General features: G+C 38.2%; 2 protein-coding genes across 10 annotated transcripts; both read left to right on the forward strand.

Moving 5' to 3' along the window:
* Nucleotides 1-5: 5 nt before the first annotated feature.
* Nucleotides 6-10,353, forward strand: CKAP2 (cytoskeleton associated protein 2). 6 transcript variants are annotated; one of them, XM_051778942.1, is made up of 9 exons: nt 6-147; nt 1,703-1,790; nt 2,521-2,599; nt 4,338-5,134; nt 6,098-6,284; nt 6,798-6,965; nt 7,520-7,592; nt 8,308-8,698; nt 9,577-10,353. In XM_051778942.1, the coding sequence occupies exons 1-9, from the start codon at nt 87-89 to the stop codon at nt 9,812-9,814; spliced, it is 2,082 nt and encodes a 693-aa protein (XP_051634902.1). In that variant the 5' UTR covers nt 6-86; the 3' UTR covers nt 9,815-10,353. The 6 variants fall into 6 exon arrangements, with proteins under 6 accessions (XP_051634902.1, XP_051634903.1, XP_051634908.1 ...); XM_051778943.1 differs by having other exon boundaries at nt 2,524-2,599; XM_051778948.1 differs by lacking the exon at nt 6-147 and adding an exon at nt 154-381.
* An 83-nt stretch (nt 10,354-10,436) lies between these two features.
* Nucleotides 10,437-24,266, forward strand: NEK3 (NIMA related kinase 3). 4 transcript variants are annotated; one of them, XR_007903020.1, is made up of 16 exons: nt 10,437-10,750; nt 11,980-12,124; nt 12,937-13,030; nt 13,263-13,360; nt 14,388-14,471; nt 15,164-15,231; nt 15,351-15,437; nt 16,549-16,603; nt 18,392-18,592; nt 18,921-18,990; nt 19,582-19,628; nt 20,541-20,643; nt 21,075-21,197; nt 22,262-22,396; nt 22,619-22,768; nt 23,028-23,133. XR_007903020.1 is itself a non-coding variant. In XM_051778949.1 (16 exons), the coding sequence occupies exons 2-16, from the start codon at nt 12,008-12,010 to the stop codon at nt 24,170-24,172; spliced, it is 1,476 nt and encodes a 491-aa protein (XP_051634909.1). In that variant the 5' UTR covers nt 10,437-10,750; nt 11,980-12,007; the 3' UTR covers nt 24,173-24,266. The 4 variants fall into 4 exon arrangements, 2 of the variants coding, with proteins under 2 accessions (XP_051634909.1, XP_051634910.1); XR_007903021.1 differs by having other exon boundaries at nt 22,646-22,768; XM_051778949.1 differs by lacking the exon at nt 22,619-22,768 and adding an exon at nt 24,106-24,266 and having other exon boundaries at nt 23,028-23,154.
* Nucleotides 24,267-25,314: the final 1,048 nt, after the last annotated feature.

Here is a 25,314-nt window from a genome sequence, read left to right on the forward strand (position 1 = left end):
CATTGGCCAGTTCAAGTCCCGCGGCCCGGCCAATCAGGACGGCCCTGCCGGGCGGCGGATGATTCAAACGCTCGCTGCCGGCGGCCATGGCAGCGCGCGCGGTTTCGCTGCTCCCGGCCAGCCGCAGGTCCGAGCCCGCGTTCCGAGGTACGGCCGGGATACGGGGGGGGGAGAGGGGCACCGACGGGCTGAGCCGCCCCCCGCACACACGCTGCCCGATACCGGCCGGCCGCGCGGGGCTGAGCGTTACCGCTCGTCGTTACGGCCCCGCGCGCGGCCGCGGCGGGTGGCGGGGGAGCCGGTGGGAGCGGGGAGCTGGTCGCTCTCCCCGAGAAGCCGGAGGCAAGGGAAGGCGCCCCAGGCGAGGTCGACGGCCGGCAGGTCTTAGCAGCAGCGCTCGCTGTCGTGGTCTTAAGAGCTTCTGGCCGGTGCGAGCGGGCGTACGAGACATCACCCTCCCTTGACAGCGCTGGGGCCGGTGCGGACCGCGCCCCATCGCATCCCACACCTCACCCTATCATCCCATCCCCTGCCCCAGGCAGGGCCCTTGGGGTAGAAGCCTTCCCTCATGACGAAAGAGACGCCCTAACGTAAGAGCGTCCCGTTGAAACCAGCAAATGTGCCGCTGATCTAGATCCGTACTCTTGTGTTTATTTACTTTCTGAACGGTTTGGCTTCTGCAAGTTAAAGCAATAGAGTTGCTCTGAATGGAGCTTTGCTGTTTGTGCGAAGGGCAGTGAGGGCTGAGTTTCCAAAGCAGAAGGTGCTGGGGGGGGCTTTGGGATGCTTGCTGAGCTTGCTGCTATGCAGCATCTCTTGGCAGGTGCATTTCTGCTGTAGTGTCTTCAGAAGCAGGTGGTGTACGCGGTCTTTTTTAAAATTTGTCCAGAGAAGGGCAACGAAGCTGGTGAAGGGTCTGCACCACAAGTCCCATGAGGAGCGGCCGAGGGAGGTGGGGTTGTTTAGCCTGCAGGAGGCTCAGGGGGACCTTATCACTCCTTGCAACTACCTGAGAGGAGGTTGTAGCCAGGTGGGGGTCGGCCTCTTCTACCAGTCAAACTAGTGACAGGACGAGAGGACATACTCTCAAACTGTGCCACGGGAGTTCAGACATTAGAAGGAGTTTTTTCACAGAAAGGGTGATTAGACGTTGGAATAGACTGCCCAGGGAAGTGGTGAAGGCACCATCCCTGGAGAGACAGTCCCAGCTGTCTTAGGACCTATTCAGGATCACTTTGTGCTGTTACTGACACTCCTGTTAGTCCAATATTTGTACTGATGCCCAGCTGACAGTGGAAGATAAGCAAATGATTTCACAGATGGTCACTTTGGTTCATGTCCATGGTGTTATTCATGTGTGCTATACTTGTTACTGCCACAGATGAAAAGTGTGCTTGCTTATAAGAGTGAACCTAACTTCTTCCCATCAAATAATTGTGTTTCTTTTGGGTTAACACAGCAAAACAACTAACTTGTAGAGCTGTGAAATTACACTTCAAGTGACCCTTGAATATAGCTTTTCTCAAGAAATAAATGCGTAAGACATTGCAATGTGAATATTAAACTAAAAAATTTCTTAATCCATAATGTCTCTATTTCATAATGCTTTTCTAATTGCATTTTCTTTTTTTACTAAGAATCAAAGTTTGTCATTACCATTTTAGCTGAAAATGTAATAAGTGTGTCTTTTAAAACCCACTAGAACAAAGGCGACAAAAAGTCGAAGAATATTTATCAAGAAAGAAAACTTTCTCTGGTGTGCCCATTCAAGAAAACCAGACACCGATCAGGTAGTATTTCTGCTATGGCTTAAATTTCTTTATATTCACTAATATACCTTCATTTTCATCTCAGCTGCCTTCTGTAAGATCATCTGATGCACAGATACCATCTGCGAACTGGAATGTTCATTTTCAGTCACATGAAGTAGTGCCACATGTTTCTTATAATGCATCATGTAACTCTGAGATGTTTTTCTTCTGAGCTGTCAATACATTTTCATAGTTGCTAGGAGACAATACTGGTCTTGATGGTTTTGTAACTCACTGGGTAGTCTGATGCCAACTCTGGTGCCTGACTGAAGGTTTTGGAACCTGTCACTATGGTAGAAACTGTGTCTCCCTGTTCAGACTCACCTCAAATGGCCTGGGCTCTGATGATTGCAGTAGCTTCGACTCCTTGTGCTACTCCTCCTTCCCCCTCAACTGCAGCATTTAGAAACTTAAACTTCTGTAGCAAATGCATCAGGCTAGACAAGTTGGTGCTCATCCTTAAACATGAGAATGACACCTGCAGTCAATTCCAATCTGTTAGCCAGCTCTCCGTGGTGTACGACGGGATGTTTTGCAGTCTGGGCCCCAGTCAGTGGTTGCTTAAAATTTATTTTTTTTTTTTTTTGCTGGAAGAATACTACAAGCTAAACAGAAATACTTCAGTGTGAGTTCAACCGGCAGACTGCCAACTGGACAAAAAATACATTTCTTTGTTTCATGATTTAAGATTTTTTTTTTTTTCTTTAAGCAGTAGCAGAACTCTGAGAGCAACTAGCAATAAACTGCAAGACAACTTACAGCTCTCAACATCTCCAAAGCCAGAAATGGTAAGTTTTTTAGTGATATTTAAATACTGATGGTACTCTCTTTTCTTGCAGCTACAACATTCCACTCACTTAAATCATATTTATGTTATATGACTTCCAGAGCATGAGAAGTTTTGAGGTGCAGAAGTGCAGGTTGTTAAAACGTTATTCAGTCACTATTTATTATATGCTTTTTGGAAAGCTGTCACATTACAGTGTGTAATGGATCATATTGATATTCAGTTTGTATCTGATGGTGGAGGGAGTTAAAGAGGATACTATTGTTGCTGAAATAATGCTTTCATTTTAACAACTTTCTTAAGAATCTCAGAATTTGTTTTACATATTTCCAGTCTTCAGGGAATTAATTTAAAATCTAATTAAGGTCTTCTGACAGAGTAGAGAAGTCTTCTATTTGTACTCTGTTACTTGGAAGAAAACCAAATCATTAACAAAACTAACTGTTGAGCGTGCTTTTTCAGTTGTGTACTGGCAAATCTAATGTAATCAGAAGTAGGTGCCAATACCTAATCAGAGTTTAATAGAATGTGTTCCCTATATAATTTCATGTCACTTTTCCAAAATTAAGATGCAAACAGTTGTGCTGCTTAGAAATAGCAAAATATATTCTTCTCCAGACTTGTTCTCAGGCAAAGGTGAGGAAAAAATAGACACAAGACCTGGGTTAGTGTTAGGCAGTTTTGAATTTGAGTTCCAAAAGATTTGAGATGTATAGTTATTTGGGGAGGAAACCAATAACCTGAAAACTTCAAAACAGAATGTTGCGGGGAAAAACTCCAAAAGTTAGAACAAAGGTGTTTTTTTATAAACTTCCTGAAGGGACATATTTTGTTCTGTATAAATGTCTCATGTTATTTTGAAGTGAAGTTAAGCTACGTAGTTTCTTGAAATAACAACCCTCATACTCAAGTTCTAGTCATAGAAGTCAAATAGGTCAAATCTAACTTCTACGCCTGAATGACAGACCAAGAAATGAGATGCAGTGTAGTTTTTTTTACAGTTTGAGGGCATCTTAAATAAAAGAGTATCAGCTTCTGCAGAGGTCCATGTGTCATTCATGATTTTTTCCTGCCTTTAGATATTTTACTCTTTCAAAACTGCTGCTTGGACAATGCTGAATTAGTTGCTGTAGAGCATCTTCTTTGGAGGAAAATACTAGATCCCACTTCTCATGGAGGGTTGTGCTGAGACCATATGGCTGAGAGTTTCAGGGAGTAGTAAATCCATATGAAACTGACGTAACTATTCCTGACTTACTGCATCCTGTAGCTCAATAGTAAGAAAAATTCTCCCTCTTCTGGTAACTCCTACTACCCTAATTAAAGGCTTTACTCACTACCACCTGCTAGTAGACTATCCACACTGAGTGGGGGAATGGTGCTGCCATTAAGTGATGAGGTAGGTAGAGATACTGCTTTTGACTACATACAGTCTAAAGCAACTTCTCTTAGAAGGTAATTTTGGCAGTTAAAAGCCAGCAGTTACTTTGAGAGTTTTGTTTCTTACTTCCAAGGCAGGATTTAAGCAATTTTTATTTGATATTTTTTTTTAATGTGAATTCTGCAATAATAGTTGACAAATACTCTACTCAGTATTTATATACTGCTTCTGTAGGTACTTTTTAAGTGGCGTTTACCTTTAATCACTTCAGTCCTATAAATCAGTGGAAGCATCTTTAGAAACAACATGCAGAATGAATGTACTTCTAATATTACTGTGGATTTGCATTTGATTTCAGGAAAATAAAGAGAATGATGATAATCTGTCATGGGACCAATCAAGTGTAAGCTCAGAAAAAAATGTTACTTTAAACTCTCCCACAATCCCACTGACAAGTTACCTATCAGGGACAAACCGGAATCTTGAAGATCAAGCTTCTAAGGCCAAAGCTACTGAAATAAAATCTCAGCATGCATCACTTAGTAAGGCCTTCTTGGAAATAAAAAGAATAAGAGAGAAGCAATTGATTGCAGAAAAACAAAATGCAAGTATCAGCCTACCAAAGAAACCAGCGCTCGGCAAATACCGTGGCAAAGTTATCCCATCCAAGATAAATTCCTTCCGAAAACCAGTAAAAACCGAGGGGGAAAAAAGTTCTTTGCCAGAGAAGAAACTTCTTCCTTCTGCCACCAAACAAGCAGGAAGTTCTATGTCTACGAAAAGCTGTAGTGCAGTTCTGAAGAATATCAAAGTCACAAACAACTCTAAGTCTGTAAAATCGAATAGTGTCCTGCCACTTCACAGCAAGCCACCTGAAAAAGCTGCTGTTAACTCACAGTCTGGTCTGAAGAAACAGCAACTGACATTTGCTGCAGCACCAAAGAAAGTAACAGTCCAAAAACTGGTTGGTGCAAGGGGACCACAGCCACCAAAGGCTGCTTATAGCAATCCTGACCACAGAGTGCGAGGTGTGAAGAAATGTGCAGATTTTTGTGAAGGTGCAAGACCAGAAGCTCCAGCAAAACCGGGGCAGAATTCTAAAACTAATGGCCACAGAAACTCTATTCTGCCGAAAGAGTCAGCAGAAGAGAGAAGGTAAGTGGCTTGATCTTGGAGGTTATTTACCTTCTTTCCAAGAATATCTAATTTGACCTATTTCTTGCTGTAGATACATTGAAAAAAAAAATCTGAGCATTTAAACTTGATGCCCAAGCGCATCTAAAACTGTAGACTCGTGAGAAATCAGGATTTGGACTAATTGCAGCAGCTCTCCAGGCTTACAGCTTGTCCTGTGCAGTTAGAAAATAGATGTTGCTAGAGCTGTTTTTTAGGCGAAGTGTTGTGACAGCCTTAAGCATGACAGATAATCCTGTAAGTCAATTTCACATGCATGTCATGCTTAAAAAAAAAAAAAAGATGGCTGCTGGATGTATATGGAAGTGAGCAACTTAGACTGAAGGAGAGCACTTATCAATGACATTTTTCAGTTAGGTGATGGCAGCTTAGACAATGGGGGAAAGATGATTCAGAATCTAAAAGTTATTAAATATTCTTCATAAAGGTCCTTGTGGAAATTCAAATTTACTAGAAATTGATGGTCTAGAGGGATGGGATTGAAATGAAACATGAAAACTGAATTATACTTCACATTGGTTTCAGGTTTTAAAAACTGTGTGATAGGGTTGTTCTGGGCTGCTCTCCATGCTTTTTGTTTTAAGAGATTGCTTCTAGTTTTCTGGTTTGAAGTGGGATTAGGGAAAAAAGGTGAAACAGAGAAATAACTCAGAAGCATTTTTTACCCTCTTTTGAAAACAAAGGTCTGTAACCTAAGTCTGCTGGAAAGGAAGAGGTTAAAGTGTTCTGACCTGACAGATACCTAAAGCAGACAGTGATAGGTATGGTTCTGAAATTTCCATGCAGATCTAAATGGCAGCTGTATTCCTTTTGGGATTCTTTTCTGGAAAGAATATCTTTGAATGACTTAGCCTAGTTAGTGTCAGTCAATGTCAAAAATTATAAAATATCTGTCACTTCAGCTAACAGTATTCTTAAATGCAGAGCTCGTCTGGAAGATTGGAGGGCATCTAGAGGAAAAGTGATGAGACGACCTCCTGCATATGCGCTTCTTGGATCCCAGTCTACAAGTGAAGAACAAGAATATTCTTCTGCTGATGATTTAAAGCACATATTACACAGTGAAAAGGTCAACAAGATTCTCAGCGAATGCCTGCAGTTAACAGAACAGGTATTTGGACCCTTGCCTACTGAGTTCTGATCATATAGGTCCCGACTACACACAAGTACTACAGGTGTGTTAGACCCATGTGAATCGGGTGCAGGGGACTAATTGCTCCCCAAGTTAAGCAATGTCATAGCTTTTGCCAACACCTGAAAAAATTAAGCTTTACCAATTTACTGAATTACCGAATAAGAATAGGCAATAATGGTAATAATAGTAGAAGAGTTATAACATAATGGGTAGCTAGAAGGAATTAATCTAAAACAAGTTTGCATTTGCAGAAATTTGTCTGTACTTCTGAAAAAGTCTGTTTCAGGTAGTTCTGAAGATGTATATACATTCTACTACCTCTTCTACTTACAATACTGTATAAATAATTCTTATTTGGAAGAATAGGGGAATAACAATTCTTCTGCCAAAGAAAGAAAAAAATATTTGCTTCCTAGTTCAAAACCAGCTAAACTATGGCACCTAAATGTGTTAACTGCATTTAAATCTCTGCTTTTGTGTTGACTTTAGGGATGTCGAGGTGATGAAATACGTGCAATGTTGGAAGACCTCACACAGAGCATTCCTGGGGTTAAAAAGCTTGCGAAATATTGGAACTGCTGTATTCGTCTTGAACAGAGGGGCCCTCTTGAAAAGCTTATTGCTGTCTATGAGGAGGCCATTTTGGCAGGAGCAATGGTAAGCAGCTTTCCTTGAAGTTTGAGATTAACAATTAGCGAGGCATGAAAGTATGGCATGTAAAATACAACTGCTTCTGATTTTATTAAATCCTTTTATGGTTGAAGGAGAGCCATGTGACTTACTTAAACATTAAAATAAAGGATTTAGTTTCCTCTGTAACCACTGTAGATACTACTTTGAAGAAAAAAGGTTTAGGATCATTGAATTACCATATGATGTTCCACCTAGAAGGAATTAAGGATTGAGACTTCTAGTATCATTAGAAATGCAAAATATAACTTAATTTTACACTTATTGATGGATTTCACTTCTGTGCCTTAATATCAGTAAGATTTCAGGGCATCAAATAACAGCTTTAGTGCACCAAATGCAGAAAATACAGGATTCACTTGTTTTCTGACTTATGTCTGAACAGCACTAAACAAAGGGTTTCTAAGACGAACCTCATGTGGTCTGTACCACTTTCCCTGTAACTATTACATGAAACAAATAAGCTGAAACAATGATTATTTTTGGATTTGTTTTTCTAAAACAGTAAAACTTTTTTTCAGCCTAAAGAAGAACTACGACACACACTAATAGATACTATGAAAAATAATGAAAGCCTTTTTAAGTCTGAGAATGGTAAGTTTGAGACCTCTATTTTAGTTAAATGTGTGACCGAAGAGGCAACACAAGCTGTGTACAGAACACAAACTATTTGTGTTGATATTAAAATTTATTTCATAGAAAATTTTCTGTGATAATTTTGTACTCAATTGTCTTTGAAAACAATCTTGACTAAACAAATACTTTTCAATAGTGGGCATGTTACAATGATTGGAGATGCTCTTGTATTCAAACTTTCTACTTAAACTTTATCAAAGCTATTTCAGCCTGATAATCAAAGAGTAAATGAAAATATTCTTGTGAGCTAGAAATCAATGCCCCTTTGACACAAACTCCTTCACTACCAGAAGCATGGTTGTGTTTTGGCAGAGCATCAATTAAAGGTTCTAAATATTTTAATTTTGGAAGTAAAGTAGCTATAAATATTCCCCTTTAATATAACATAACCTGACAAGTATTTGAACCCAGAAAATGAAATATTTGTTGAGAGCTGCTGCACTTGGAAAGGAACAGAATGACTTCTCAGGAAGTGTACTTAATCTGAGTTTTCAGGTTGCAGGTTCTCAAATGTGACTAAAATTATTAGTAACTTAAATTGTTGTGGCTCAGACTCAACGCTTACTTAACTTTCATTCTCATGTAAAGCTCTAAGATTTCAGGGATCTCTCTAAAACATTCTCCTTAGTCGTAACTAATCACAGCTGTACTTTCTTCTGTATTTTATTTTTAGGGGACACTGTGATAGAAGCTCATTTAAGTGAGTTAATGGAAGTCAGCAAGGAACCAAATTCATCTGTAGAGCCAGTTCAGGAAACCCTCAAGGATTTCTGTTCTGATGATGTCCAAAAAGCAGAGAGTGATACCAAGAAGACAGAGGCAAGCAGCGAAGCTATCCAGAAAGAAGAAACTGATTTAGACTTAAAAGCAAGGGAAGCGATCTTACCAAAAAAGAATAAAAAGCACAAGGCTAAAGAACGTACAAAAAAGAAAGGAAAATGTGAAACAGAACAGCATGAGGATGGGATAAAAGATATGGCTCAAGCAGTTAATTCTCCTGAGAAGGGGAATGACAAATCTTGTTCAATGAAATACAATCCTCCTACCACACCATACTTGGAAAGGTAAGATTACTTCAGGTAACTATGGAAAGTCTGCAGTGTCTGGAGAAACAATAATGTTTGTGTCCTGTTGGAACAGGGAGGCATTGCATTTGTGAATACCTAGTTAAAAGCTCTCAAGAACTTTTATTTTTAGGATTGCTTCTTCTTCCTTCAGAAGGAAGTATTTTAAAATAAATTTCTCTATTTACTCAAACTGTTTTGCTTTGTGAATGCCTCACTACAGAGTAACCAGACTTTTGTGGCAGAGACATAAATTCCATGTTTGGGATGCCCTCCCACAGCCTACATCACAGTAACAGTTCTACACTAAGCTAGGTAAAGAGAAAGTAGGTGTCTCCAGTCCTCTCCTTTTCAAATGCAGATGTGATTGTATGTCATACAACATAGAAATACTGAACAAGATGTAACTGTCCTGAAGTGGTTATCTTGAGGCAAAAACCTGGGTAGCAACCTCAGTATAAACCAGATAATATTGACATTATTTTTTTTTTTACCACAAAGTTTCTTCTAAGATAGCAGACTTAGGAAAGTTGTGCTCAGCTTTGACATCTGATGAAGCTGGAGACCTGGCAGCTGTCCACTATCCCTCATAGCAGGAAGACCAATTTGCCCCTGATGGAATAGGGAAGGATCTTCCTTTGGGAACTGTTTTCAGGAGGTTCTCTGGGTTAAAATATTTTGCCAAAGAACAGTTGTATAGCTAGTTCTAACTGTATGAATGGGAAAGGGCCTGTTTCCTTTGATTGTGGGAATGGGAAAGAATTGAACATGAATCATGACTTGCTGTTTCTGCCAGATGCTAGAAAGGTAACTTGTATGATTGGTGTGCCTATGTTTAGTGATTTTTTTTTTTTAATTTTTTTTTTTCTTTCTCAAAGAGTGAAGATGTCTCATGAGGCAAATTACTCCAGTGGTAAAGATCTGAAAATTGTAACCCCTTTGCGATATTCTCAACGCATTCGAGACAAAATGTGCAAGCTGCCTGATTCTGGCAAAGATCAAGATCCATGTGTCTCTTCACTTGAACAGCTGGAAGAATTGGAATCAAAAGCCACTGTATTTATCCACAAACAGAGCAATGCCTTCCAAGAAACAAATGCTGAAATAGAAGAGTAAAAACTAGTGTTACTGTTATATAGGGGTTAAAGATTTGATTTTAAGGAGAGTTGAATGGGACTTGTTTTTAGCAGCTTTGAGAGAGGATCTATCTAAAACTCATGTGAATGGCTTAAGGTGAAATTTGACTGCCTGAGTCACTAAATAAACTTTTAAAGTTTCTGCCTTTTCAAAATTGTAATAAATCTACTCTGGTTTAGTACTAGATTGATGTCTGTGTTTAACTATTTTTCATTAAATATCAAACTAATGACTAGGTGTAAAGCTTCATGTTGTAGTATATTGCTAATACCTACTCTTCCTCTTGCAATTGCAGAACTCTAAGGAATTCTTAGGAACCTTTCAATTTAAGAAAATAAACAGTAATGTAGGCATTCTAATAGGTCAATGTCTACTACATCATCTAGTTTTGAAAACTGAAGCCAGCTTGTAAGGTGTAGGCTAAATTTAAACTTTTATTGAGTTTTAGAGGTGTTTCAACAAAACATTTTAATCTCTTTAGTTACTGACATTGTTCATTATCAAGTAATCTTAGATGAGGTCTGATACACTACTTACTGTTTTAATGTTGGTTTGCATTAGTCTCTAATACAGTAGACATTAAACTTTATCAACTGAGTTGCTTTTGTTCTTTATTTATAGGCTATATGCTGTAAACTATGTAGTCTGTTCTTGAAAGTGAAGTGTCAAAGCAGAATACTGATATTTTCCACACTCATCACACGCAGTGTTTCCCTATTCATCATGCTCCGAGGGACAGCCCTCTGCCGGTGGCTCCGCCTCAGAGCCGCGGGCTGGGCGTTCCCTCCCAGGCAGCTCCGTTCTCCTTCCCATCCTCCGCCCCCATCCCGGCCCGGGGAGGTTGTGGAGAAAGCGCTGGGCTTGTGCCAGGGTCTGTGCTCGGGCCTCCGCCCGGCGGGATTGCGGCCCGCCGAGGTGAGTACCCGGCGGGCCTGAGGGGCTGGGGGCGGGCTGGGGCTGCTCCTCCTCAGGCTAGAGGAGCTGTAGAAACAAGCCCCGAGATGCTTTTCAAAAACAGCTCACCAGCCCTTTAAAACACAGTCACAGTGTGTGCACAGTGTATGCATAAAGGGATGCTTGGAACGTGGATAACCAAGTTAAAAACACCAACGTTTTGGGAAAAAAGGAGAACAGGTCACTGCTGTGTGTGAAATGCTTGAGAAGCGTTTTTAGCAGAAAATGGGAACGTGGGAGTTTGAGCAGTTGTGGGAGCTCTCTGGTGTTGTGGGATTAAGGACATGGCCTCAAACTGTGTCAGGGGAGGTTTGGGTTGGACAGCAAGAGGAATTTCTTCATGGAAAGGGTTGTTTAACGTGGAACAAGTTGCCCAGGGAGGTGGTGGAGTCACCGTTTCTGGAGGTGCTCAAGAAATGACTACATGTGGCACTTTAGTGCCATGGTCTGGTTGACAAGGTGGTCATCAGTCTTAAGGTTGGACTTGGTGATCTCAGAGGTCTTTTCCAGCCTTAGCGATTCTCTGATACAGCTTAAATGCAGTGATAGGACAACTGGGAACAACTCAGAACTGAACCAGGGGGAGCTTTACACTGGATGTTAGGGAACATTTCTTTGCTGAGAGGGTGGCCAAACACTGGAACAGCCTTCTTAGAGAGGTGGTCAGTGCCCCAAGCCTGTCAGTATTTAAAAGGCATTTGCACCATCCCCTTACCAATGTGATTTAACTTTTGGTCCCCCCTGAAGTGGTAAGGCAGTTGGACTAGGTGGCCATTGCAGGTCCCTTCTAACTAAAATACTCTGGATCATCCAGTTGTTGAAGTCGATGTGTAGTAACTTTTACCAGTTTGATCCTGCTTATAGTGAGAATTGTCACCGGAAGCTTGAAGCTTGTTATGTTATTGTGCCTATGAGTTTTCCTTAGTGTTATGAAACCACCTGCAGGAGCGCAGATAACAAAAAGAAGATGCAGTGTTGTAGGTTTGCAATTTACATTTTCAAAGAGCTTTAGCGTTTGAAATTAAAAAAATGCAGCAATAATGCTGTATCAAGCTTTGAGTTTTACTTTCTGAAGGCCTCATTTTCAGTAAAATCATGTAGCAGTGCATAGAAGTATTATGGTAATGCTGGAAAGTTGTAGGTACCCACGTTTATCAGTCATTCTTGTTATTTTGTGGATTTTTTTGAAGAGAAGTGTTGGGCCTGGGCCTATAAAAAATGGAAGAATACAAAGTGTTGAAAGTACTAGGAGAGGGATCCTTTGGCAGAGTTCTCCTAGTTCATCATGGAATCAGTGACCAGAAGTATGCGATGAAGGAAATAAGACTTCCCATGGTAAGTGTGACACATATGCCTCCTCACCCACTGCTTAAAAAAAGTAAAATTTTAAAAAAATCATAATTGCGGATGTGTTTTTGAAATGCTGAACACTTTTGCTGCAAATTTTGTGTATTAGACAGTTGCATGGTATGGTTACTGTATAACTGTATAACTATGTCCTACTTTACTCCTACTGAGTAAAGTAGGAAAATCTGATCCGATTCAGAAAGTGCATGGTTACATTTTGGGAAGTGCAGCACATAGGAAGACACTTTCAATGAAATCCCTGTTCCCCGATGCCCTTGATTTCACTGGAATGCAGATTTCACCTGCAGTGCCTAATGAGAAAATTATTATTATTGCTAGTAATCACTTATTTTGGATTATCTTCTCTGCATCTAGATAAGCAAAAAAATCACTAAATGGGAGACACCAGCTTTCTGGAGCCTGAGGCTCAGTTAATATTTGGGCTCTTGGCTTTATATTGAGTTCATGCAGACTGTCAGCTGTTCCAAAGTTGTTGTGTGCTGCTTTGTTACATAGTTCTGCACTTTTAAAATAGAAAGTCGTTAATTGAAGTAGGAAAAGATCCTCTCAAAAAAAAAAAGAAATATTAAAATCCTAACACTTAAAAAGCTCAAAGATGTCTTCAGCTAGTAATAAACCATAGATTAAAAAGACGGGGCTTTGGGGGTTCTAAATATAAATTTAAAAATAACTGAAAAATAATTCTTAAAAATATTTTCCTTTTGGAAAGTGAAGTGTATTGTGTGTCTATGTGAAAATTTATTAGTGTGACATTTATACAGGTGTACTTATATTTTCAGTCTTCGTCTGGTGTAGAGAACTCTAGGAAGGAAGCAGTTCTTTTGGCTAAAATGAAACATCCGAATATCGTTGCCTATAAAGAATCATTTGAAGGTAAATATAAAAATTTAAATTCCTTCATTTGTTTCTAGTTGCATGCTCCTCAGGGATCAAGATTACTTCTTTTTGTTTACAATACATGTTATAAACAAAATACATATTTATTGTAACATATAACACATAGCATGTAGTCAGAGCTTTATAGTAAAAAGTGCTACTTACAATAAAAAAAGTACTTATTCTGCTAATGAAACTACTAACTGTTCTTAAATTACCTAAAATTTAGCTGATGGACATCTGTATATAGTGATGGAATATTGTGACGATGGAGATCTAATGCAAAAGATTAAACACCGAAGAGGAAATTTGTTCCCTGAAGATATGGTAAGAAAAGACATTGTTTTGAACCAGGGAGCCAGAAATCCTGTTTCATGTAAACTGAAACATGCTGCATAAACCAAATTATAGATATGGAAACACCGTGAGGTACCTTAAATAAAACAAAGGCACTTATAGATAGAATAGGAAAGTTATTTCTTTTATAATTTCCAGCAGAACAAGGCAAGAATTGAACTGAAAGGATTAAAAAAGGAATTCCTGCCTGTATCTGGGAATTGTGCAGATAGTGGGAAAAACAGTCAGGTTTGTATGCAATTAAATAAGAATTTTACAGAAACTTCAGACAGAATTTAAGGCACAGTAAGATGTACTGCAAATGAAAAGTAAACAAAGCACTCTGGCAAAGATAAATTAAGCTAGCCAAGAGACCATGTAGCAATTAAATGTTTAAAGTATTCAGCAGGCATTAACTCCTTTTATCAGAGGGGCTATAAAATTACTTAGAAGAAAGTTCAAAGGGACATTATAGTGAATGAAAGCTGCTTCTTGCCACAGTTAGAAGCATCACGTCAGTTAAAATGAAAGGACCAGAAATCTCAACTAACTGAATATTTAGATTTTCTATGCATGTTTGCATCTTTAGGAGTTTTCTTTTGTACTTTAAAAGGAACACATTTTCTTTTAGAAACTGTGTGTTATTTCCCCATGGGTTTTGTTTTTGTTTTGTTGTTTGGTGGGTGGGGTTTTTTATTTGCTAACTTACTATGAAACTGTAATTAACTTGCTTATAAAATGACCGTGAGATAAAATGCCATGTAGCAACTCCCTACCTTCATCATTGTTATGTATTATTACCGCTTTCTAGACACAGTTAATAAACATTTCTTCTACCATATTAAAATATAATTTATCCTGAACTCAATCTTTCATGCTGATGTGAGGCCATTATGTTAGAGGTACTTTTAACTCCCAGATATTCGGAACATGCTTTTCTTTTCCTAATTTTTTTTATCTATTAGTATTCACTACATACAGCATTGAGCTGTTATAAGTACTAGTTACTCTTTTTCAGATCCTTCACTGGTTTGTGCAGATGTGCCTGGCGGTGAAGCACATTCATGATAAACGTGTGCTGCACAGGGATATAAAATCCAAGGTGAACAGAGCAAGTTTTGTTGCCATTAAAGACCTCTTCTGCATGTAAAAGCTAAACTCCCTCTTTCATAATTTCCTGTGACAGCTAAGTTCTGTGTTTTTTATTTAGGCCTAAGAATATCATGTAAATGAAACTGTTGAGTGCATGGGATGATGTAATATTGCAGGCGTAACCATCATCTAAGTATAGATATATCCTTCGTATCCAAACTGCTGATAGCACTAATTGCTTGTGACAGACTGCATATAGTTTAAAACAGTAACAGAAATATAAAAAAAGTGTATAGATTATGCAGTTTTTAAATGTCTTGCCTCACATTTTTTTCTTTGTTACTGTTACCTATCAGAAAGAGGGAAATTCAGAAGAAAGTGTGACCTTATTGGTTTGAGTACAGCATAGAGATTAAGGCAATTCTAAGCTGTGATTCTTCCTCTGCTAATGATGCTGGGGTTAGGCCCATATAAGCTTTCCATTTCCCTGGACATAGTTCTATGTCATGGAATCAAAGAACATGACATAGTTCTTAGCTTTTTTTTTTTTTTTTTGGTAGAAGTATTAGGAGAAACAAGTAAAAGGAAATATAAAGATAAAATACTAGAAGTGATTGCCACCATGTTTTCTGCATATACAAACTGCAGAAATGATTCCTAGAAGAATATTTCAGTACATTAATCTATGCTCTTGAAATGCAGAACATCTTCCTCACTCAAAACGGGAAAGTGAAATTGGGAGATTTTGGATCTGCACGCCTTCTTGCACAGTATGTGGACATCTCCACTGATCTCAGTGGTGTCAAGTTTTATTTTACCATTGACAAATAGTACAGAGTTCTTAAATCATGGCTTTCCACCTGGTGTTTCTTCTTTGTTGTTTCAATAGCCCGATGTCATACGCTTACACATATGTGGGAACTCCTTATTACGTACCTCCAGAAATATGGGAAAGCATGCCATACAACAACAAAAGGTACCTGTGTTTTCAGTGGTCACAAATAATGCCTGACTGATGTAGGGTTTTTTATTGCTGTCTCAATCTGGCTTTGTGGCTTATCTGTATTTGGTTTAGAGAAGATACTGAGCTGAAGTGTTTTTAGAAAGAGGTAATTACAGGTTTTTTAAGATGAAAGTGCAGAAATTCCTCTTTAGTTATGTAACTGAGAGCACAATATCTTTAGTCTTAGAAGTTTGAAAACTGTTGTGCAGACATCTGTTTGTTTGGGAGAGTAAATATATGCACACAAACATACACACAAATACCTACCTATCTGTGCACATACATAGGTATGTGTTTACATCTTTTGCTGGTCTTGTGGGTTTTTTTTTTTGACTCATCATATTTTTTAAGCTCTTCACGCTGGTCATAATGTAGGGATAATGGCACAAAATGGATTACTTAGATTTATGGGGCCTAGTTTTTCTGGTCCTGATGCAAGAACTTCTGAGAGCATCTTGATAGTACCGTTTTTACAGCTTCTTCCCAGACTCCCAAATACTAAGCCATGTTATGTTCCCTCCCCTAGATCTGTTCTGTGACCCTAGTTGTGCAATTGATTTTCCATAGGAGGGAAGAAACCTTCTAGAAGTTCAGGGGTTTTCTGCTCCTCTTGGAAGAAAGATATCAGTCGCTTCTTGTGCAGGTGGCAGTACTCACTTTTGATGGAAAATGATGGGTTTTTTCTCAGTAGGAGAGTTCTTATTGGCAGGGCCAGAATTCCAGCTCTCAGAATTAGGATTGTGTGGCTGCCATCTGATGTTAGGGGCTATGGAATACAAAGACTTTCAAGGATGGAAGGATAACTGTTGTTGCAGCAAATTGTTTAAGAGACATCCTAGGAATAAAAAACCAACTACAACTGTATGACAGTCATCTCTTTTTGCATCAGGGTAGGATAAAATAAGCAAAAACATTTCCACTGAAGAGGTTAAATGCATAATTGTGTTGTCTTTTATAGTTACTTACATTTATTTTTAGTTTATTCAATTAAGTTATGTACACAGATTGAATCTCACTTTTTCGAAGCAGGATATTAAATTGTAATTTTTGACTCAAAACTTTTCATCCTTGTCTATATCTACAGTGATATATGGTCTCTGGGGTGTATTCTATACGAGCTGTGCACTCTAAAACATCCGGTAAGTACAGCTTCATTGCTATCAGAAAAGTTTTGGAATTCCTTAAAACTTAATTAGCAGTTAGCTGTACTGTAGATTTGACTGATGTGTTTGCTGCCGCTTCCAAAAGAGGGAAGTATTGCTCCACCCTTCCCAGACCTCTTCCACTATGTGCCTTCTGTTTTTCAGCAGTTCTCAGGACCTACTGGACCCTTCTGGAGAAGACTCAATTTTCAAAATTGTTAAAAAACAATTTTTTTTTTCTTGGTTAACTTTGCTCAATATCAGTGATCTGGGACTTATTAAGGAGTCCAGCAGTTGCCAGGCAGGTTCCAGATATCTGCAGGGATATTGCAGTGAGCATTGCATTTTACAGGATCAAGATGATCACAGGAGATATAGGCAATGACACTCAAAATCTTTACTAATGAGAATATATTGTGTGCAAGTACAGTGAAAGGTAGAAAGCAATAAGCAGTTTTGTATCTCGCATCAGTGATATACCTTTGCTTATTCTTCGAATCAAAGAAGTCACTGTCAAAGCACTGTTTTCCTCTTGGACCATGGGAGCCTTGATGTATGGTTCTGTCTTTCTGTCATTCCTGGGACACTGTCTTTACAGTCTTGATGCTGTGTTTCTTATGTGATAACTTCCTCTGGCTTCTATATACAGACACATGGGTAACAGAAGAGCCCTCATCGGGATATGTTTGTTTGGCAAGAAAATGAGATCCTAATTGAAGGTCATTTTGTCGTAGTTTTTTATAAGCAGCAGTTTCCTTTTGTTGAGGTAATACTATACCTTGAAATCACAGAACCACAGAATATTCTGTTTGGAAGGGACCCACAAGGTTTATCAAAGTCCAGCTCCTGGGCCTGCACAGAACAGCCCCCAGAATGATACCATATGTCTGAGAGCATTGTTCAAATCCTGCATATCAGCAAAAGATTCTCCACAGCTGCAACTGCTGTGCAAGAGTGTATTGACTGAGTGATAAAGGAGTCTGTGCATGGGTGTGTGTTAGCCTAAGTAAGTCTGTGGCAAGGCTTTGGCAGTGTCACAGCTATTCAGGCAGAGCTCAGAGCTGGGGTTCAAAGGAGTGGAGTATTCTTCCCTTTTTAGCAGCATTGAAATATTATGTGTCTGGTTTTGTGTGATGGTCACACATGTTCTTGCATCGTCTATCAGAGGTGATGCCACACACTGTGGATGTTTGGTACTCTGCAGCCAAGCCAGCAGAGTGTACCCAAAGAAAACTTCCTGCGTGGAGGTAGAAGTTCTCAAACATTTAGATTTGCAAGAGGGTATTTGTGCCTTTATAGGCTACTTTTGATAATTTTTTTTAAAATCAAAGTCTGTGTATTTCCTAGCTTGCCGTTTCACTCTTGCAGTTTAAATCTGATGATGAATTTGATTCCTATAAAATAAAATTTGATTAATCCTAAATTTATAGGAGTAACTCTCCCATCTGCTTTCCAGTTGTAAAGATTATTGTTTGCAGCATTCATTATGATCTGGTTTTAGTCACTGTGATGTTTTCATTCTCAGTAAATTTCTGTCATTATTGACATCATTAAATGCCCATGCAATGGCCCTACAAAATGTAGAGGAAAGTTCCTAGTGTTGTTTTTTCACACCTCTGAAACTGTCAAACTGGAAGCCAAATCAGGTGGTAGTAAGGGAGCCTACAAAAATACATACTATGCATTTTTATATAGAAAATATTAATGCTCCTCTTAAATCATCTCAGCATTTTTTTACCTTATGCTTAAACTCTCTACTCTCATGTTCATTTATTTTTAATGCAGTTTCAAGCCAATAGCTGGAAACATCTCATCCTTAAGATATGCAAAGGGTCCTACAATCCACTACCATCTCACTACTCCTATGAACTTCATTACTTAATAAAACAGATGTTTAAGAGAAATCCTCAGGATCGTCCATCAGCCAGTACTATTCTTTCAAGAGGTTGCTTAGCCAAACTTATAAAAAATTGTTTGTCTTCTGAGGTATAGTATATTCTTTGTCTCTATATTTAAGCAATGGTATCTACATTTTAAGTACTAAATAATTTTCTTTTGTAGTTTATTAGCGTATAACTATAAATGTTTTGTGTAGGTCCTACTCTAAAAGCCATAAATACAGTTGCAGACTTCTCAGAGAGCTGAGTTTTTAAAAGGATTTGTTTTGAAAATTAAAGTTGAATATTGACCTGATGCAGCTGAAATTAGGTATTGCAGCTGTTTTGTATAGTGACTATTTGTAAAAATAATGTAACATAAAAATTGAGGAAGTTAAAAATGGTACAGTACCTCCATCTTTTTATACACATTCCAGATGATAAAAGAGTTTGAGCAGGTAGTAAAGGAAACCAAGAAACATGAAGGCAGTGCAGCAAGACGAAAGGGTAAGTGAACAACATTTTTGTTGATGTAGGGAATGACAAAATGACTAGGAAATGTAAGATCTTAAAAATAGCTATAAAACATTAGTACTATATGTTCAAATCTACTTTTAATTATTTCAATATCTAATGTTATTGAAGCTATATAGAAAATGTTCGAAGGGTGTAAATTATATTCCAACGTAAGTAGAGTGCAAAGCTGCAATATATACATTGTTAGGCATAAGACTTGTGCTAGAAATAATTCAGTTTTAAAATAAGCAAAACTTTTAAGTGTTGCATGTATTTTAAATGAGTTCTTTCTTTCCTGAAATATGGTGAAGCAAGTTACGTTCACTATTTAGTTTTTAGAGAGAATGTTGGATTTTTTTCTTCTGCATAAATTAAGCTACACCAAAATTTGTACATGTTTAGAACTGAATAGTAGAGGGACTCCCTGTTGAGAATGAGTTCTGTTGACAGAAGTGTGAGGAAGCTATCACATAATTTTCATTGCTTGGTTCAGTGGCATTGCTGTCATACCTCTGGAATGCCACTTTACTACAAATGTTTGCTAAAGGTGTTAATTCTTCAATCTCTTACTTAATGTATCAGGCAGTGTCATGGCTGGTGGAAGCTCAAATAATAGGAAAGAAAATAGCGTAAGTATCCAAATACAAATATAATATTTGTATTTTAGTAATTTAGAGTGTTCTATATGATAGAAAAGTTCTTATGGAAAATTATTAGTATACTAAACCATGGATCAGCCTACTGGATCAGCTGTCCTCTGTGTTCAAATTGCAGTTTTCCTGTGCATTTTTCACCACTCTAACTTTTTGATTTTTCCCATATTTAGTTTAGTTCCAATGTGCATTTCCTTATAACCCTGTCAAAACAAAAACCCAAACAAAAAAATCTGCTCTTGTTTTTCTAAGTTTTTTGGATTCTGCAAAAATTTATGCATTTTCATTGCTTCAGGGGAACACTGAGAACAGGCTGCTGTGGAAACGGTCTAGTCTGAACATAATTCTCACCAGGTTTTAGGGCCCATGTGAGATTTGAGGTGAGGAGAATTAAGTTACAGGTAGCCAAGATATCGCCTATGGGCACATTACAGCAGAGCCTGACTCAGCTGTACTTGGTATATTTTTAAAAATGTGTTGCCATGGGGCTTATTTTTTTTCCTTTTCATAGGCCTGTCAATCTGAGAAGTTTAATATTTGGGTGCATCTTGTTTTCCCTGGGAATATAAATAATTTATCCTTATATTGCTTCTGTTCTTAAATGTAAAAAAAAAAAACAAAACAAAACACAAATTGCATCAAGTAACTACATGTGTGCTTAGCTTCATAAACTGAGATGGTCTGTCAAAAAAAGGCATGCAGTGTGAAATGCTGTGCAGTAATAGGTACTGTGCAATTGCAACTGGCTTCATAGCGTCAGTGGTTTAGTTTTCAGGTCTTCAGATCTTTAGGCCAGCAATTTTATAGCAAAACTGTTATGTTAATATTACTGCTTGTTTTTTCTCGGCAACAAGGATAATGATTAATGCAGTCTTTATTTTTTTAAAGCAAAGAGAAGATGAAAGTAGCAATCGTAGCCCCTTAGAAAGGAAAAATATTACTGAGAGTTTGAGTGAAGGCACAAAGGAACAAAGGAAGTCTGAGCAAGAGGGTAAGTTTTACAGTTTTAAGGCTGATGCACTTCCTTCTGTGTAGTGATACCTACATGTCAATGATCCAGCCATTTAAACAGGTAGCACAAACAAGCCTGAAGCTGTAGAAAACCTCTCCACCACCAGTTACTTCTGCAGTTGCATTGATTGATACTGCTCCTCAGAGATGTTAAAAAAAAATATTTTTAAAATTATCTTGGCCAAATTATTAAAACATTTGTTTGAAAACATTTGGAATAGAGTAAATGCATGGGGAGCTCTTACCAAGTTGGATTTGTACCCATAGAATCAAACATCACTGCTAGTTAAGTGCTGTACTCTTAGTACTGCTTGGCCTGGACAGGGCAATCTGGACAGAGAATCAAGTTAGATGCTTGTTATCATCCTTTTTTTGTTACAGTTACAAAAGAAACGTCTGCTTTCCTTGCAGGAGATACTGATTTGTCACATGTCCACAGGAGGCAATGGGAAAAAAGGATATCCAATACTGTACTGGATGTCCTGGAAAATGCATCCTTGCTTTCTTCCAGTTTTACACCTGAAGAGACTGAAAGTAAGATTTGATTAAATGTGGTTTTAGTTCAAGTAATATCAGTGATTCTTTACAGATTTTAAAGGCCAAAATTTTACAGGACATGTTTAAAATGATGTAAAATTAATTTTAAAATATTTCATTAACAACTAAAAAGTCCGCTGTGCTGAAGAGAATTTCTTTGTGGTTTTGTGTGACAGGAGAATTGCAAAGAGTGATGAAAACCACAGATAATGCTAGCAACCCTAAAATTGTAATCATGACTAAGAAATTACCCTACAATTCTCCTCTTAATATGATGTTCGTGGAGGTAACAATGAGGAATTCATTTGATGCAGAATGAAACTGCCCATCTTTCAACTATGGGATACTATTGGGAGCATAAAACATCTGTACCTCTACTTCTGTTGTCATTAACATCCAGAAAAGGTCAATGACAATAACTATCAATTATGACCTCACATGTGAGGCATAGATTTTTCTTCCACATCTACAGCTTTTAATTAAAACACTTAACATGAGATTTCTTCTGAAAAATGTTTCAATTTTAAAATGCCCCTCACTTATGCCACTGTTATAATTATTTAATGTGATTATAGATATGTATTGTAAGGAACTGTGAATAAGTGCTGTGGAAATAAATAGTCAAAATATAAGTAGTCAGAAAATTCCCCAGCTGTGGTAGGAATGTTGCATGATAATTATATGCACAAGGGAAAAGGACAGAAGAATGCATGTATTTAGGTGTTCTGCTATTAAAAGGCACAAAAATGGCCTCAGGCTCCATTTTGTGGGATTCATAGAGCCACCACATAAGCTTGCAGAGACTCTGACTCCTCACATCCCTCGGCCTGTTTTTGCTAGCTTCCTGTCAGCAAAAAGTTCCACTGTGACCATTCTGTAACTTGCTGTCCTTTTAATGCTGACAGTGTCAACCTTAGTTTTTTGAGAGGTCAGTGGTGCTACAGATGGAAATACCTAGACTCTCTTCTTCCTTTGTTTCTCTCTTGAATGTGATCTTCAATGTAATCCACACTGCTAATGCCATTTTATCTAAGTAGTATTTATGAATATTTTCTACCCAGGTGGTGGTGTTATAAACTACTGTGAAAAAAAGCCACGTAAGCAGTGGAACAAGGAAACTCCTCAGACCCTGATGAACATTCTCACTAATGCAGATGTCAGCCTAGCATTTAAAACATACACAATTTATAAGCCAGGTAAATCCCCAGTTTGTGGGCAAACATTTATACAAACAGGTTTATTAATAAAGACTTTTCCCTTTCTATTTTTTTTCATACATAGGCCCCATATATAGACATTGTGCACTTGAATTCATATCACAACAGGTTGGGTGGCTTTTTTTAAGTTTATGAAACGAGACGTGGAATTACAAAAGGCCAGGATTAGAATTCACGAGTGATTGTACATCTCCATTACAGCTCTTTATGATGGACTTTCACTTGCAGCTCAACAGCTGAATGAAGTTGTGACCAAAATGCAGATGCTGTAGAGCCAAGTGTCCTCCATCCTGCTGAGTGGCCTGGTGTATGTGTTAGGGGGGTGCAATAAACACACTGCAGCCCTATCAGGTAAATCCACTTCCACTAAGTCAGCAATGCCCTGTTTTGATGGCAGGATGGTAAAATGGTACAGCTAAAGACAGATGCAGCCTATAGATGTGCACAGCCACAGGTACTTGTTCTGCATTTAAAATAGGGAACAACTTGACCTGGAATCTACTACAAAGTGGGGACAAATTAGAAAGACTACATAGTATTAATATTTTTAATAGGTTTATTTTTAAAATTAAAATATTTTGGTGACATTTTAATTTTTATATTTTCAAAGCTTCTGAAAATATATTAAGAGGTCCACTTTCTGATGAAACTGAAGCATCTGATGAAGTAGATGGTGAACATGAAGATGTTGTCATAGATTCTGAGAGACTTGAGCCTAGATCTGATGAAGATGACACGTATGTCCAAATGATGCCCTTGTATTTTTGTTTTCTTTGGTTCCTCAAAGTGATTTTCCCTAAACAATGTTCTCCTGAAAAAAAAAGTTTTATTCTCAGCATTAAAATCCACCTCTCTCCTACATAATGAAATTTAGTAGCATTTGCTATCTTACAGGTTTTATTTGCTATATTTATAGTTACTGATGGTCTGAAGATTAAACAGGATGCTTGTTATTAGCAGATACGCTAATAATTTGCTGATGACTTTGAAAAAAATGAAAGCCTGAGCTGAAGTTAGATCCACAGTAAAGTGCAAAACCTTCTTGTATGAAAATCTTTGTACTCTGACCTTGAAATCTGATAACCAGTGGCAAAACCACTTGCCTAGTGATATGTTTGCTGCATTTGTATATTATTCTTCCTAAATTTTCATGTGTCATGCAATAAAATCTCTTTGGAACCTACTTATAGAGACATATTTATAGAGACCTTTTAAATTCTGTGTTCTGATTATGTTAGTGACCCACTTTGTGTTTTTGAAAGAGCGGAGTGAAAAATCAACACATTTGAACAAAAATACTGTGTTTTACAGATGTGTGTATGTTTTGGGGGTAGTTCTTGGATTCTCAGAGTTTCAATTTATGTCATTGTTTATTTTTGTGGCACTTAGAGATGAACTACTTAGGCATGTATTGCTGTAGTTCAGTTGCAGGCTGTCAATATCAACACATTTTCAGTCTCTAAGTATATGAATTTGGTTTTGGTTTTGATAAAAATTACTTTAGTAAATTCCAAAGAGAACATCTTTTGGTTCCTTAATCACAACGGTGCAGGAAATATGTCTCTTGCAGATATTTTTAACATAATTTATCCTAGTTATTGGGTAATTTTTTCACGGGGGAAAAGAAGGCAAAGATTTATAAAGTTGTATTTTGCTTTGCAAAACAACATTTTGAAATCTATTTTTAGGGACTTCGAGGAAGACGACCCAGACTGGATGTCGGAACTGAAAATGGCATTGAAACACAGTGACTGAAAACTTGAATTTACCTATGATAAGTGAAGTTGGGTGTGCTGGTCTTTATAATCAAAATAATTGTTAATAATTGGTTATTAAAATAATTTAAGTCAAATTCCGAGTGGGCATGTTTTCTGTATCGCAAAACTGAGCATGCAAAATGCCCAACAAACCTTTTCAGATAGAACACTTGCAAATAACTAAACAAGTCCAGATATTAAAGGTATTTGGAGTTGGTAATAGCTTTGCAGAATTCATCAGTCAAATAATAGCATTGTTCAAATCATCCTCTTGTCATATTTCAAAGAGAAGGTGTAACACTATGAGAAGGTGTAAAGTTATTCTTCCTGACTACATACTGAATTAACAGCTTCGTGTTGAGTTGACCCCGGCTGGATACCAGGTGCCCACCAAGGCTGCTCTGTTACTCTCCTCCTCAGCTGGACAGGGAAGAGAAAATTTAATGAAAGGCTCATGGGTGGAGATAAGGACAGGGAGAGAGGAGATAAGGACAGGGAGAGATCACTCACCGATTAACGTCATGGCCAGAACAAACGTGACTTGAGGAAATCAGTTTAGTTTATTACCAATCAGAACAGAGCAGAGTAATGAGAAATAACCCCAAATCTTAGAACACCTTCCGCCCACCCCTCCCTTTTTCCCGGACTCAATTTCACTTCAGTAGTCAACGCTGAGCCCAGCAGCTATGGTAGTAGTGCCTCTGCATCAACAGATTAAAGGAGGGGAGAGAGAAGAACGCTGACAGGGACATCGATGGGTCTGTGTTCAAGCCAGCTGGAATTGGCTCTGTCAGACACGGGGGAAGCTTCTTGCCAAAGGCACTCCTGTAGCTCCTCTCTGCTGACACACAAACCCAATACATACATAGTAAAAGTGATGTTATCTGAAGGGCCTGTTATGGGAAACAGCTACGCTAAACATTTGAGGCTTTAGTTCATGCAATTAGTCCCCTGAAAACTCTTGAGACTGAACTTTTGCCTTAATTCAATGAAAAGGGTTTTTTATATGCCATTGCATGTGTGAAAGGAAGCAAATTTGTTCATAAATAAGGACAAATTTTCCAACTTCTACTTCAGAGAGTGCTATGGGCAATGTTGTGTTTGGGCTCTGTGCTGGCTACTGGGTACTAAACACTTTAC

Source organism: Manacus candei, unplaced genomic scaffold (genome assembly GCF_025592945.1).
Source record: "Manacus candei isolate 608988 ecotype Guabito, Panama unplaced genomic scaffold, ASM2559294v1 h1tg000014l, whole genome shotgun sequence".
NCBI classification, from domain to species: domain Eukaryota; kingdom Metazoa; phylum Chordata; class Aves; order Passeriformes; family Pipridae; genus Manacus; species Manacus candei.

What these genes read in the sequence shown, in the direction of transcription:
- CKAP2 (XM_051778942.1), top strand. Translation starts at nt 87, where the DNA reads ATGGCAGCGCGCGCGGTTTCGCTGCTCCCGGCCAGCCGCAGGTCCGAG. An exon ending in GTCCGAGCCCGCGTTCCGAG is followed by an intron (nt 148 to 1,702) that starts GTACGGCCGGGA and finishes AAAACCCACTAG; the next exon opens with AACAAAGGCGACAAAAAGTC. An exon ending in GAAAACCAGACACCGATCAG is followed by an intron (nt 1,791 to 2,520) that starts GTAGTATTTCTG and finishes TTTTTCTTTAAG; the next exon opens with CAGTAGCAGAACTCTGAGAG.
- NEK3 (XM_051778949.1), top strand. Translation starts at nt 12,008, where the DNA reads ATGGAAGAATACAAAGTGTTGAAAGTACTAGGAGAGGGATCCTTTGGC. An exon ending in AGGAAATAAGACTTCCCATG is followed by an intron (nt 12,125 to 12,936) that starts GTAAGTGTGACA and finishes TTATATTTTCAG; the next exon opens with TCTTCGTCTGGTGTAGAGAA. An exon ending in ATTTGTTCCCTGAAGATATG is followed by an intron (nt 13,361 to 14,387) that starts GTAAGAAAAGAC and finishes ACTCTTTTTCAG; the next exon opens with ATCCTTCACTGGTTTGTGCA.